We start from the raw sequence: 15,000 nt of genomic DNA, 5'->3' as shown, positions 1-15,000 counted from the left end.
GTGCTCTATTCACTGCACCACCTAGCCGCCCCTGATGCAAAAAGTTTAAATAAAATATTAGCAAAAAGTCTACAGCAGGGGCGGCCAGGTAGCACAGTGAGTAAGAGCACCGGCTCCAGTGTTGAGAAGACCTGGAGATCGAATCCCGGGCTCAGACACTCAGCACCACACCCAGAAATAACTGGCCGTGTAACCTTGAGCAAGTTACTTAACCCCAATTGCTTAAAAAAAAAAAAGTCTACAGCAACTTATCACAAGGATAATACACTTTGATCAGGTAGGATTTGTTCCAGGAATGCAAGGACAGTTCAATATTAGGAAAACCATCAGCATAATTGATTATATCAACAATAAAACTAGCAGAAACCATGTTATCTTAATAGATGCATAAAAGGTTTTTGACAAAATACAACATCCATTCCTATTAAAAATATTAGAAAGTATAGGAATAAATGGAGTTTTCCTTAAAATGATAGGTAGCATCTATTTAAAGCCATCAGCAGGTATGATCTCTAATGGAGATAAACTAGAAGCATTTCAAATAACATCAGGGGTGAAAAAAGGATGTCCACTATCACCCCTCTTATTCAATCTGGTCCTAGATATGTTAGCTGTAGCAATTAGAGAAGAAAAAGAAATCAAAGGAATCAAATTAGGCAAAGAAGAGACTAAGCTATCACTCTTTGTAGATGACATGATGATATACTTAGAGAATCCTATAGAATCCAGTAAAAAAACTACTTGAGATAAATAAATTTGTCAAAGTTGCAGGATATAAAATAAACCCACATAAATCCTTGGCATCCCTATATATCTTTAATGAAATCCAATAGAAAGAGAAATCCCATTTAAAGTTAATATAAACATTATAAAATATTTGGGAATCCACCTGCCAAAACAAACCCAGGACCTATATGAAGACAACTACAAAACACTTTTCACACAAATAAAGTCATATCTAACTAATTGGAAAAACATCAATTGCTCCTCGCTAGGTTGAGCTAATATAATAAAAATGACAATTTTACCTAAATTAAATTACATATTTAGTGCCATACCAATCAATCTACCAAAAAAAATTACTTTATAGAGCTAGAAAAAATAGTAACAAAATTCATTTGGAAGAACAAAAAGTCCAGAATATCAAGGGAATTAATGAAAAGAAATGCTTGGGAAGGTGGCCTAGCCATATCAGATTTCAATCTGTATTATAAAGCAGCAGTCATCAAAACTACTTAGTACTGGCTGAGGAATAGAGAAATGGATCAATGGAATAGATCGGGTATAGGAGACTCAGCAGTCAATGATTATAGTAATCTACTGTTTGATAAACCCAAAGACCCCAGTTTTCGGGATAAGAACTCTTTGACAAAAACTGCTGGGAAAACTGGAACATAGTATGGCAGAAACTGGGTATAGATCATTATCTAACACTGTATGCCAAAATCAAGTCTAAATGGGTGCACAATCTAGGTATAAAGACTGATACTGTAAGCAATCTGGGAGAGCAAGGAAGAGTTTACCTGTCAGATTTACGGAGAAGGGAAGACTTTATGACCAAACAAGAGTTAGTGAGCATTATAAAATGCAAAACAGATAATTTTGATTACATTAAATTGAAAAGTTTCTGTACAAACAAAGCCAATGTAACCAAGATTAAGAGGGAAGTTGGAAATTGGGAAAGAATTTTTACAAACAGTGTCTCTGACAAAGGCCTCATTTCTAAAATATACAGAGAACTGAGTCAAATCTATAAGAATACAAGTCATTCCCCAATTGATCAATGATCAAAGGATATGAATTGGCAGTTTTCAGAGGTAGAAATTAAAGATATCTATAAGCATATGAAAAAATGCTCTAAATCACTATTGATCAGAGAAACACAAATCAAAACAACTCTGAGGTACCACATCTCACCAGTCAGATTGGGTAAGATGACAAAACAGGAAAATGACAAATGCTGGAGATGATGTGGAAAAATTGGAACACTAATGAATTGGGGGTGGAGTTGTGAACTGATTCAACCATTCTGGAGAGTAATCTGGAACTATGCCCAAAGGGCTATAAATAATTGAATACCCTTTGATCCAGCAATACCACTTCTAGGGTTGTATCCCAAGGAGATCATAGAAGTGGGAGGAATATCCGTATGCACAAAAATATTTATTGCAGCTCTTTTTGTGGTGGCAAAGTATTGGAAATTAAGGGGTTGCCCATTAATTGGGGAATGGCTGAACAAGTTGAGGTATACAAATGTAATGGAATACTATTGTGCTATAAGAAATGAGCAGACGGACTTCATATTTACTTGGAGAGGCTTATATGAACTGCTGCTGAGTGAGAAGAGCAGAACCAGGAGAAGTTTGTACAGAATTACAGACACAACGTACGTGTGACGACCAACTTTGATAGACTGGACTCTTTTCAGCAAAGCAAGGTTATAAGACAACGCCAAAAGATTCATGATGGAAGGAGATGTCTACATTCAGAGAAAGAACTAGAAAGAACTGGAAAGAACAGAGTTTGAATGTAGACTGAAGCAAACTACCTACTCTTTCTTTTTTTTTGTTTAGTTTTGTTTCCTCTTTCCCACCATTCATTCCATCGGTTACGATCCTTCTTTACAACCTGACTAATGTCTAATGTGAAAATATTTGCAGATCCTATACTTGATTGCATGCCACCATGGTATTGGGGGGAAAGGACGAGGAAGGTGAAAATTTGAAACTCAAGGAATTGTGGAACTGAATCTTGTAAACTAAAAGTAAACAAACAAATTAATAAAGACAAAAAAAATCAACAGCCAAAAAAAAGATTAAAAAGTAGCAATATGTTGTTTTTTTTCTGTCACTGAAGTGAACGATTTTCATTTCAAGTAGGAACATAAAAATACGAAGAGGCTGTCAATACATGATGGGGACTTAAGAGTACCTAATTGTTAGAAGAAATAATTTACCTTACCAAACGCCTCTTAACTGCTGTCATTTAATTTTTTTTTTCTACAGCCAAGAACTCCTTTGTGGCTAAAGAAGAGCAAATCATCTTTAGAGACTGTGCTGAGGCCTTCCGAGCAGGCCTTACCACTAATGGCATCTACACACTAACTTTTCCTAATTCTACTGATGAGGTGAAGGTAAGCTTTCCTCATCTTCATTTTAACTCCCCTAGTTTTAAATAGGCATTTTAGAATATGATAGCTTAACATAACCTTTAACTTTCTCTAATTTCAAATTCCACCTGACTGCCATGTTGTACAAATCTCACTTCATCAGTTTCAGTAATTAATTGCCACTGTGTGCTGGATCTATTATACAAAATAATGATGTTTTAAAAAGTAAGATTTATTTATTACTTTTATTTCTACATTCCATTCATTTCTACAAATAATCCTACCAAATGTATACTTTTGGCAAAACACTAGGCCAAATACTACGTTCTTACAAAGATTAAACAATATACAATTTGTGCCCTCATAACCTCACAATCTAGCAAAGGGACACCACCATACCATACAAATAACCATAATACAAAAGGATATGAATTAAATGTATAAGAGAGGTACAAAAGCTGTCCTGGGAGGGGAAGGATCATGACTGGGAATATCTCAAAAAACTTCCCGGAGGATGTGGTATTTGAGCTTGGCATTAGAGGATAAAGAATACCTCAATACGTGAAGATGGAGATGGTGGTAGAGGCTGGCAAATGAGTACATATGTTATTTATCAGGGAACACTGTGCCAAATCTTTGAAGCAGATATTTTAAGTCTGATGTTATTATCTTTTTGGAAACTTTTTAAAGTTGAATTCCTTTACTTGTTCTAGAATTTAATTTTGCCTTTTTTTCCCCGTATCTCCCAGACTTTAATGGGTCTCTCTTATCTATAAATTATAGCATCAATCTATCCATCAAAAAAAGTATTAAATGCTCACTGTGTGCCAGGTACTGTGCTGAGCAATGGGAGTTCAAAGAAGGGTAAATAATAATCCTTGTCCTCAAGGAGCTCACGTTTTAACAATAGAAGATTAGGACTGGGGTCATAGGTAGAGGGAACTCTAGTATGAAGAAACCCATAGGAATATATTCACTTTAGTTCTATTACTTATTTCTCCCTTGAATCTAAGAACTTAAAAGTTGGAAAGAACATATATTTCCATTTTTACTTCTGAACAGAATTGAATTTTAGAGTGCATGGATCAGAACACATTTTTAAAGCTAATTTATGCCAGTGTGGACAAATTAAAAAAAGATTTACTTGAAAATTATGTTACCTTGGCTTGTGCACTATTCATTTTAAGAAGCCATGATCAAGGTTTGTTTTTTTTTTCCTCAACTAATATTTCAACCTCCAACCCCTTTTCTATTAAGTATTTTTTCATGAGATACCAACTGAGGTGCTGATAAAGTTCAAAGCCTGAAGAAATACTGCTGAGAGCTTTCATAATTTCTATTAGGATAGAGTACCCTGTGCAAAAGGTATAGTGCACAATTAGTTACCTTTTGCTTTACATGGGACCATATTTGCAAATAGTGAACACACACTTAGATATCTAATATTTACGTAACACTTCAATTTTTATATAATCATATTATACCTTATCAGACACATAGAGACCAAATTAAAAGAGTCCCATGGAATGGGCTTTTGCTCCTTGCTTTTGTTTGAGACCCTGAGGGCCGTCAATAGCAAGCTCTGCAGAAGCATTCTTCCCCAACACCAGGAGAGTCACCAATCACTATTGGGCTAAACTTTTGCCTTTTTTGATGATGATTCTCATCAAAGAACAAATGGACCAGACAAGAGAATAAACCGATCACTGAAAAATGTGCTCACTCTTTCAGCCTCCATATGAAAAATCAGAGGGAAAAAAAGCCCTTCATTATTATGGAAAAATACTTTTTGGCAATAATCTTGTGCTACCCTCAAGTACTACTGTCTTATTTAGGCATAATACAATTGGGCATTGATAGTACTTGGATTGCAAGAGATGTTTGTAGTTAATGTGTGTAAAATTCCATAGGTAATAAATGTGTACATATGTAGTTTCAGTGAGAGTTTAGATAGGCAGGAATGAGAGATATTTTAAAGTACAAGTTGTTGGGATAGGAACATGGGACAGTGTTAACATAAAGTTATGTGGGTGGAGAGTAAATTTAAGTCATATATATGGTATAGTGGAAAGAACACTGGATTTAGAGTCAAAAGACCTAAGTTAAAGCCGCACTATGATATTTAGTACATATGTGACTTTGGGCAAGTCATTTAACCTTTATAACCAAGTTGTAGAATAATCATAAATCTAAATTTCAGGCTATGTATTTCATTCAGTCTCTGAATGACAGCTTCTAATGAAGTACAAATATTTATAAGAGGATAACTTTATTAGAGCAGTAAAAGTTTTTCCATTTGTCAAAATAAAGGAATTAGACTAGATGATTGCTACAACTCCTTCCACTTCTAAATCTTCTGATTTTAAGGAACATTTTTACTTTCATTTGCAATATTCATACATGTTTCAGCACAAAGGGGAATCCTACAATCATGTACATCCCATACATGGCTGTTCATTTCGGTTGATCATGATCATTCTCAGAAATATGGTGCTCCCAGTTACTAGGATGATTAAATTCATGTCTGTTTTTGTTTCTCAATTAATTGTTTACATATGATGCATAAAACTTAACACAATCATTAATTGCTAAAAGAAAATCCAAGTTTTACTTCTACTATTAGCAGGGATACCAGATCCTTGAACCATACAATAGAATGTTAATCAAATGCATTAAGTGCCCTCAGATTTGTTGTAATCCAAGAAGCTAATGCCTTTATTGGCACTATGTGAGGCCTCCTGCATTTCTGATCCAGATAGAATCTACTGAAATGTTTCCACTTAATGCATCTATTCCTTCTGGCTATGCAAACTATTTTATTTGAAATTTTTTTTCCTGTGAAACTTACATAAGCCAGTTAACTCTAAACCTCATAATCTACTTTTTGTAAATCCCTCTTTAAAAAAAAAAACAAACATGCCCCAGAGTCGGGATGACCTGGGATCTAATCCGGGATGACCTAGGATCTAATCCGGGCTCTGATACTTAGCACCACACCCAGAAATAACTGGTCGTGTAACCCTGAGCAAGTTACTTAACCCCAATTGCTTTAAAAAAAAAACATGTCATAACAGTCACAAAACATAATTTCTACCATTCTATTATCAATGGAGTTAAAAACAATAGATACAGTTCCAAATTACTTATGTACTGACATTAGAATGCCATTCAATGTGAGGAAAGCAAACCTCACATAAAGTCCTTGAACAATAAGCAGGTCCCTTTTCATTTTGCCTTTTATAGATTTTTAGCACTTACCTAATATAGAAATACTGCAATGTTATAAAAAATTACTCTGAGTGCAAAGCTCTGACAGTTATAAGGTACTGGAGAACTCAGTGCAACATACCTTGATGGTCCATCAGAACAAGGACTGTCATAAGTCAAAAAGCAGGCCAATTAGATAAATTTTTATTCAAAGATGGGCATGGTCATATTTTTCTTCAATATAGACTATCAACTTTGTCGGTTCTGACATTTCAACAAATCCAACAGTAAGCCTGATAATAGCTTTTGATAGCACTTGAAGATATACAAAGCACTTCACATATATTATTTCATTTGAAATACCCACTATGCACAATGTCTGAAGTAATAGGCCAGATAAGCAGCAGCATAGTGTAAGGAAAAGAACAGTCACTGAGGCTCTAGACTCGGATCTATCACATATGGGTGCATACACTTGAGTCACTTCCCCTTTCTGAGACTTTTTCCTCATTTGCAAAATGAGGATTGGCCTAGATAGACAGTGTGAGATAGAGAGAGAATTTCTTAATTGTTTATTATGTGTCAAGACATGTAAAGTGCTGGACATATAAATACAAGCAAACAAAAGTCTCTGCCATCAAGGAGCTTACAATCTAATGGAGAAAGATAACACATAGGAGAGGAGCTGGAAAGTAGAGAATACAACATGGTGGCATGGGGTGGAGAGAATCGAAGTCTGATTCTGGAAAGATAAGGTGAAAACTTGACAATCAAAGACCAGAGACTCAGGGGTAGAACCCATAGTTGTGGTGAGTAGAAATGAGGATGATAGCTGAAGTGAATGACTCTTAGGTCACTTACAACTCCTCTCTTCATAATTTCCTTGTCACTATCAGCTAGAATAACATCTTGTTATCATCTTTGATTCCTCATTCTTGCTTCACCCATGTATGCAATCCCTTGCTAAGTCTTATCATTTCTACCATCACAGCACTTATTCTATATGCCCCTTTCTCTCTTTTCACATAGATACCACTTGGTCAGGCCTTCATCTTCTCTCACCTGGACTAATACCGTGTTTCCCCGATAATAAGACACTGTCTTATTAATTTTTTTGGAAAGAAAAACACCAGAGGGCTTATTTTCAGGGGAGGGCTTATGTTGTCCTGCCTCAGCTCTCCTCCACGGCACTGCTCTCAATGGCGCCAGCAAGCAAATCACTGGGGAAGAACAGGATGACGCGCTCACTGCTGCAGCTCTGATTGGATGCAGCTCGGAGCGCGGCGTGCGTTTCACCCGGGGAGGGGGACGGTACATACAGAGGGTACCATAATGTAGCGTGTAGCGCAGGGGATCACCTTCACTACAGTAGCAATCTCAATAGGGCTTATTTTCGGGGGAGGGCTTATTTTAGAGGAATCTTACACAGTAAGGGGAGGGCTTATTTTCGGGATAGGTCTTATTATCGGGGAAACACGGTGTATATAGCCTCTTGATTGATCTTAGTGCCTCAAGTCTCTACTTACTTTAATATCTTTTTCAACCAGTTGCCAAAATGATCTTCCTGAAGCATAAGTCTTACCAGGGGATCTCCTGTTCAATAAACTCCAAAGCTTCTCTATTACCTCAAGAATCAAATAACTCCTGTTTGGCTCCTCTGCTCCATATACTCTATGATCCAGCTATATGGTCAGTTGGTCAAATATTTATTAAGCATATTCTATATGTCAGGCACTGTACTTAGCTCAGTGGATACATAGAAAGGCAAAAGATAATTCATGCTTTCAGGATCTCACAGAGATATATCAGATAAACTGAAGACAATCAAGAGAGAAAGCACTAGAATAAAGGGGCATCAGAAAAGGTTTCTTATAGAAGATGGGATTTTTACCTAGGACTTGAAGAAAACTAAGGAACGCAGGAGGTGGAGATGAGGAAGGAGAGTATTTCAGAAATGGAGAAGAGCCAATAAAAATACCCTGAATTTGAAGATTGTGTGTCTTACAGCAAAGAAGCCAATGTCCTTGGATCAGGATACATGAGGAAGGGACCAGGTTGTGAAGGGCTTTGAACACTAAATAGAAGACTTCATATTGGATCCTGGAGGTGATTGATAGGGAATCACTGAAGTTTTTTGAGTGGGGGTGATGGTGATGTTATCAGAGCTGCACATTAGAAAGATTAATTTGACAGCTGAATGGAGAATAAATTGTAATGGGATGAGACTTGAAGCAGGGAGATCAACAAGAAGGCTATAGCAATAGTCTAGGCATGAGGTGCTCAGGGAGAACACCAGAGTGGTAGCAGTATCAAGGAGAGAAGAGAAGGGAATGTATACAAAAGATGTAAAGAAGATAAAATTGACAGAATTTGGTAACAGATTGGATATGGAGGGTAATCTACTTGTTATTCTTCACAGGAGACTCTCTATCTCCCTTCTCTGGGTCTTTTCACTATCTACCCTTCATGCCCAGAATGCTCTCCCTTTTCATTTTTGCCTCTTAGTTTCTTTCAAAACTCAATTCAAGTCACACTTCTTGGTCCTTACAACTGCTCTTGCCTTCCCAGCCATCTATTCTGTTTGCAGCTAGGTGGCACAGTAGATAGAGTGGCAGGCCTGGAGTCAGAAAGATTCATCTTCCTGAGTTCAAATGTGGCATCAGATACTAGTTGTGTGACTCTCATCAAGTCACTTAACCCTGCTTACCTCGGTTTCTTCATCTTTAAAATAAGCTAGAGAAGGGAATGGCAAACCACTCTAGTATCTTTGCCAAGAAAACCCCAAATAGGGTCACTAAGAGTTGGATATAACTGAAATGAATGAACATCAACTCTGTTGGCACTTCATATATACTTAGTTACATACAGTTTTATGTATGTCCTCTCCCTCCATTAAAAATGTGAATTTCTTGAGGGCAGAGACTTTTTACCATTCTTTGTTTCCCTAGGTTTTAGTTTAGCACAGTACTAAGCATATAGCAGGTACTCAATAAATGCTTGCTGACTGACTTTAAGACAATCATAAGAAGAATATTGTACTTGACTCCAAAAAGCTAATTATTATCTCATAGGGTAAAGAGTATGTGCAAATAATTATTATGAAGCATATATATTAATTAGAGGTAAATCAGTCAGTGATACAGCTTTGAACCTGAGTAACTTAGAATTGATAAGGATTCTTTTGTTTAACTTCATTCTTTATGCCAAAATGATTTTCACTGAATAAAGGATAGAATATGTACAATTCCAATCTCAAGCCACTAAAAATGTAAACCAAAAAGAGAGTACTTGTAAATGCTTCTGAATTCTAACTTTAATGTGCACTCCTTTGTATACTTTTGTAAAATTATATTACATTCTGGAAATCTTTTTGTTTTGTGATAATGTCCTTATTGAAAATCTTATTCTCAGAACTTTGTAATTTCATAATAAAATTTCAAGTTGAAACAGTATGAATGTTTATTCCATAAAAGAATTTCTTTTTGTGCTAAGAATAAGTCTGCAACGCACTGCAATATTTTAAAAGTAGGAATGAGAGTAAGACAAGAAGAAAAGAGTACTGTTAGTTCCTCACTGGCAACAAAGCACCCAGAATCCTGAATCGAGGGTCTGTGGGATAGAGGTTACAAAGGAATATACCAGTGGACTTGAGAAACTTCCTGATCCTACTCATTCCCCTGAACTAGGGATAATGAGTTACATTCCACAATGTTGAATTCTGAAGGATTACAGAGTTCAAGGTTTCAGAGCAGGACAATAAATTCCTGGACAGAACTTTGGTCTGAAGTGGAGGCAAATCCTTTTCCATATAAGCTACAGAGATCAGCAGAGGTTATGCATTGTACTTTTATGTCCAGAGTCTCCACTATGTGGAGAAAAAATTAGACACTTCTCTAGACACTTTGAAGATTGGCACAGAAGGCAGGTGGAATAGGATATCTGAAGGTCCAAGTATACTGTAATGTTTTCTACAACTTTCATAGTCATCAAGACCTTATTCTCCTTGTTCCCTAGAACAGCTCAGCACAAATTTTTACTTTGCCAAAAGTACTTAAAATTCCTTCCCCCCTCACTTTAAAAAAAATTATTAATAAGGCAGATAGGTGGTAGAACACCAGTCCTAGAGTCAGGAGGACCTGAGTTCAAATCTGACCTCAGACATTTACTATCTGTGTGATCTTGGACAAGTCACTTAACTCCTATTGCCTCAAAAATAAAGTATTAATAAAAGAGAGGGGACTATATAGGTCTTTAAATCTGTAGTATTGCATAAAATAAGTTTACACTTCCTTTTGCAGGCATACTGTGACATGGAAACAAATGGAGGTGGATGGACAGTTATTCAGAGGCGAGAAGATGGCAGCACTGATTTTCAACGAACTTGGAAAGAATATAAAATGGTATGTACAATGAGGGTTCAGTTTATCTTACATTATTTTTCTTAACAAAAACTATTTTTCAAGATCTACATATCTTAGGGAAGATAACTTCTCCTAAATTATCAAACATTTCTTGCCCTTTTGTAAAAAAAAAAAGGCTGAATTCATCCTACAATTTTCTGATTAAATATTTCTGAATCAAAGAAGGCTAATATAATGAAAACATGTAGCTAAGTAGAGACTAGTACATGGAATGTTTATTTTAAATGGAATATTCATCACTTTTTAAAAAATTTAACTATTTTATGAGCTTTTACATCTGTAATTTTCCTGGAGTTACTTATTTTGATATTTCTTCAGGCAATTTCTCCCCTCAAGTTCTTTTTTTTTAAGCAATTGGGGTTAAGTAACTTGCTCAAGGTTACACAGACAGGTGTTTCTGAGTGGGTGCTGAGTGTCTGAGCCCGGGATTCGATCTCCAGGTCATCCTGACACTGGAGCCGGTGCTCTTACTCACTGTGCTACCTGGCTGCCCCTCCCCCCAAGTTCTAATCATCCCAGTACTACTAGTTCTTCTATAATGTTTCTGGTTCCTTAAACTTGTCTCTGGTGAAATCTATTTCCTTAGTGTTATAGGTCCTGAAGCTATATGGAGGAAACTATTTCTATTGAAAGAATGAATCGGTGATTACAACTTAAATTGATGGACTGTTAATTGCAAAATAGTGCAAGAAAACAAATTAAGTAATTTAAAGATATGACTTAAATTATAGGGATTTGGTGATCCTGCTGGAGAATATTGGCTAGGAAATGAGCTTGTTTCCCAACTGACTAATCAACAACGCTATGTGCTTAAAATACACCTTAAAGACTGGGAAGGAAATGAGGCCTATTCATTATATGAACACTTCTATCTTTCAAGTGAGGAACTCAACTATAGGTAAGTATATTGTATATAAGTAAGGAATTTTATGAGATGACTGTTGAATCAACTTAAAAATTTCCTATAAATGATACTCATTAAATATTAGAGACCATTATAAAAAACAAAGAAACTATTAGAAATAGGAAAACAGTTTACCTGTTAGACTTTCATTTGATCAGTAATTTACTATATAAATTAATAGGATAAGATGCACTTACATGTTGTTTTCATTTATTGTAAATAGTTATAAGATTTAAAGTTGGTATGGACCTAGATGAGTGGATAGAATGCTGAGCCTGTAGTTAGGAAGACCTGAGTTCAAATCTAGCCTTGAACATTTATTAAATGTGTGATCCTGAGCAAGTCACTTAACTGCTGTTTACCTCAGTTTCCTCAATTATAAAATGGGGATAATAACAGCACCTGCCTCCAAGAGTTGTTATAAGGATTAAATTACATATTTGTAAAGTACTTAAACCCAGTGGCTGGCATATAATGGTCTTTAGTAGGTCCTTCTTTCTTTCCTCCCATTCTTTTTTTTTCCTTCCTTCCCCTCCCTAGGTTTTACAGAAGTAGAAACTTAGTTTCAGAATGATGAAGTGATTTTCCTAGGGCCCCCTAGGAGGTAAAATGACAGGACTAGGATCTGAACCCAGGTCCTCTAATTCCAAAGCCAATTCTTTTCCCACCTCAATACACTGCATTATTCTGATCTTAGTTATTAATGTTTAGTTTTTAATAGTATCATAATGGCAATAAATATATAAACCAGCATCCATTTTTTTTGCCCCCAAATCTAAATTCTTTGGAGATGAATCCATTTTCTTCCTTTATTTTATTTGAAAAATACAGAAATTAAATCTCCATAAAAGTCTTTCCTTTACACTTTGTCCCTTTAAGATAGTTTTGTCATAATGACAGACTAAGAAAACTAATGGAGCCTTTATCAAAGTATGCAGGGTCTAAAAAATTTCAGGGTCTTTATCTTCAGAAGCTTTAAAACAAAAATAATTTTATGAGATTACCTATGGATTGGCTGAATGACATAATGTCACTTGGAGGGGGGTATAAAAAGTGTATAAGGTTACTACTGTGGAAGCCAGGAACAAGCCACTACAGCCTCATTAACATGTTGCCATTCAGTCATTTCAGAATCGTTGTGTCCCCATTTGGAGTTTTTTGGCAAACATATTAGAATGGCTTGCCATTTTCTTCTTCTGCTAATTTTACAGATGAAGAAACTGAGGTAAACAGGGTTGATTGACTTGCCCAGGGTCACACAACTAGTTAGTATTTGACGCCAGATTGAACTCAGGAAGATGAGTCTTCCTTACTACAAGCCTGGTACTCTATTCCACCTAGCTGCCCATTAACAACTTGGGTTATATAATACAAAATGCTCATTCCTTTTTTAGATATACTAATAAGAGTTCGTATTTATATTGTACTTTAAAAACTTTCCTCACAATAACCCCATGGATAGGAGTATCTTTTTTTTATAGATTGGGAAACTGAAATTCAAGAGAGGTGAATTTGTCCATGGCCACACATGTAATAAAAGTACTGAGACACAGGTTTAAATCTAAATCTTCTAACTCCAAATCCTGTGTTATTTTTGTCATACCAAACTGCATCTTATGGGATGCCAAGCAGTTAGGGATTGATTCATGGATTTTCAGTTGTACCCAGAGCACACTGTACTAATTGCCTTCAACACACTTGCAGCTTCTTAAGTAGAATTCAAGTTCTCTCATCTTTGGTGGATAGTTCTCAAGAATTTTGTATCAAGAAACTGTAATGGCCAGTAAACAGTATGGAAAGAAAGAAGAGATGGAAGGAAACAAGCATTTCTTAAGTACATATGTGTGCTAGGCACTATGCTAAGTTGTGCTAGGGATGGGTGATCTTGTGAGCTCTTTGAGAAGAGACAATATTTCATTCTTTGTATCTGCATCCCTACCACATAGTAAAGTACCTGGAACACTGTTAATGACAAATAAAGAATTGCTGATGGAATCTCAAAAAAAAAAACAGGGAAAATATAAATGATGAGTTGTTCTAGTGGATTCCCAGGAGAATTACAAAGCATTTGAAAGTAACAGTTCTTAGAGAATATAATGAGAAAGTCAGACAAACACATATACATAAGAAATATAAAAAGAACAGCTAGAAATTAAAATACACAGGTGCATAGAGATGTACCTATGTATTGGGACTGAAGAAAAGAAAATGAGAGATATGAGAGATCCTGGAGGTGGCACAATTATTGATTTCCTATGTAGAGGATCTGAGAAGGTACTATAATGTAGGATTTTGAGTTGGGGCAGGGGGAAGAATTATCTGATAGCACTTAATAAGGAGAGCATTTCAGAAAAAGAGAGGGCTATAGAGTAGCTTAAGAGTCAGTAGAATATATAGGCTTCTTAGTGGGAAGAAATGTATCAGTTTTGTCTCTGCATCCCAAATGTAGAAGAGCCAATGTAGCATCATACTGTGCTGGCCTCAGGAAGAAGGGGGTTCAAATTCTGTGCCTAACACTTTCTAGTTTTAGGATCATGGCAAGTTATTTAACTTCTGAGTGTCCCAGAGCAACTTTCTTTTAAGTTTCTGATATGCATCAGTGGAAGACATTTCTACATGGAATCTTCCCCATGTTAAAGAAATTATGGATTAATAAAAGAGGAAAATTCCCAGCGCCCAACACATAATAGGTGTTTACTACCAACACATAATAGGTGTTTACTAAATATTTATTAAATTGAAGGCTTGAAACCTGGAGAATGTGTCCCAATGTGGCAAATGTACTGCCTAACACGTTAGACTCAGTATTAAATTTCAAGATGAATGGTCAGAAACAGCATAATTTTCAGCAGAGAAATGCAAATTTCTATAAAAAAAATCTTCCAGTACCTCTACATACTCATGTCTCATTATTCCCCAACTCACATCTTCCACACTTAATGGAAAGACCAAATCTGAACAGGTACACAAATAAACTGAACTTCTGGAACAAACTTTCTAGGCTCAAGGCAGACTTGACAAGTTGGCTTAGGTCCAGTCTTCCCCTTGTTTTGTAAGCTAATAAAAAAAACTATGTAGTTGTTAGTATAGTGCATCTTGTAACCAGGGAATTGAAATGTGCAATTCTGTTTCAGAAACAGAGCATTTGAACTAAGAGTTACTGAGCAGCTCCTTAAAAAAAAGTGGCAGTGAAAAGCCTTCTATTATTGCTTTAGAGGGACTTGTGAAGGCATTCCCCTTGCCTTGGATTTTCAGAGCTGTGAATCTCAGTCTCCTCATCTCCTTATATCATGTGAAACAATCACGAATAAAATAAAAAAAAAAAAACACACAACACCACACAAAAATCACAATTCATT

General features: G+C 36.0%; 2 protein-coding genes across 5 annotated transcripts in view; one reads left to right on the top strand and one right to left on the bottom strand.

Annotated features, from left to right (window-relative positions):
• The window catches only part of MCPH1 (microcephalin 1), a 389,489-nt gene that overhangs the window by 184,660 nt on the left and 189,829 nt on the right, over positions 1-15,000 (bottom strand). The gene's annotated exons all lie outside the window — the stretch shown is intronic.
• ANGPT2 (angiopoietin 2) overlaps positions 1-15,000 on the top strand; it is an 82,307-nt gene that overhangs the window by 57,759 nt on the left and 9,548 nt on the right. For both annotated transcript variants that reach the window (XM_069065411.1, XM_069065412.1), the window contains 3 exons: positions 3,006-3,133; positions 10,615-10,716; positions 11,469-11,635. In XM_069065411.1, the coding sequence (XP_068921512.1) occupies positions 3,006-3,133; positions 10,615-10,716; positions 11,469-11,635 (397 nt within the window). The remainder of the gene's footprint in view (positions 1-3,005; positions 3,134-10,614; positions 10,717-11,468; positions 11,636-15,000) is intronic.

The sequence above is a fragment of the Petaurus breviceps genome, unplaced genomic scaffold (assembly GCF_028583685.1).
Source record: "Petaurus breviceps papuanus isolate PSGF00001 unplaced genomic scaffold, PetGlider_PUasm1.0 90686, whole genome shotgun sequence".
Taxonomy (NCBI): domain Eukaryota; kingdom Metazoa; phylum Chordata; class Mammalia; order Diprotodontia; family Petauridae; genus Petaurus; species Petaurus breviceps.
This window is presented reverse-complemented; position numbering and strand designations above follow the sequence as displayed.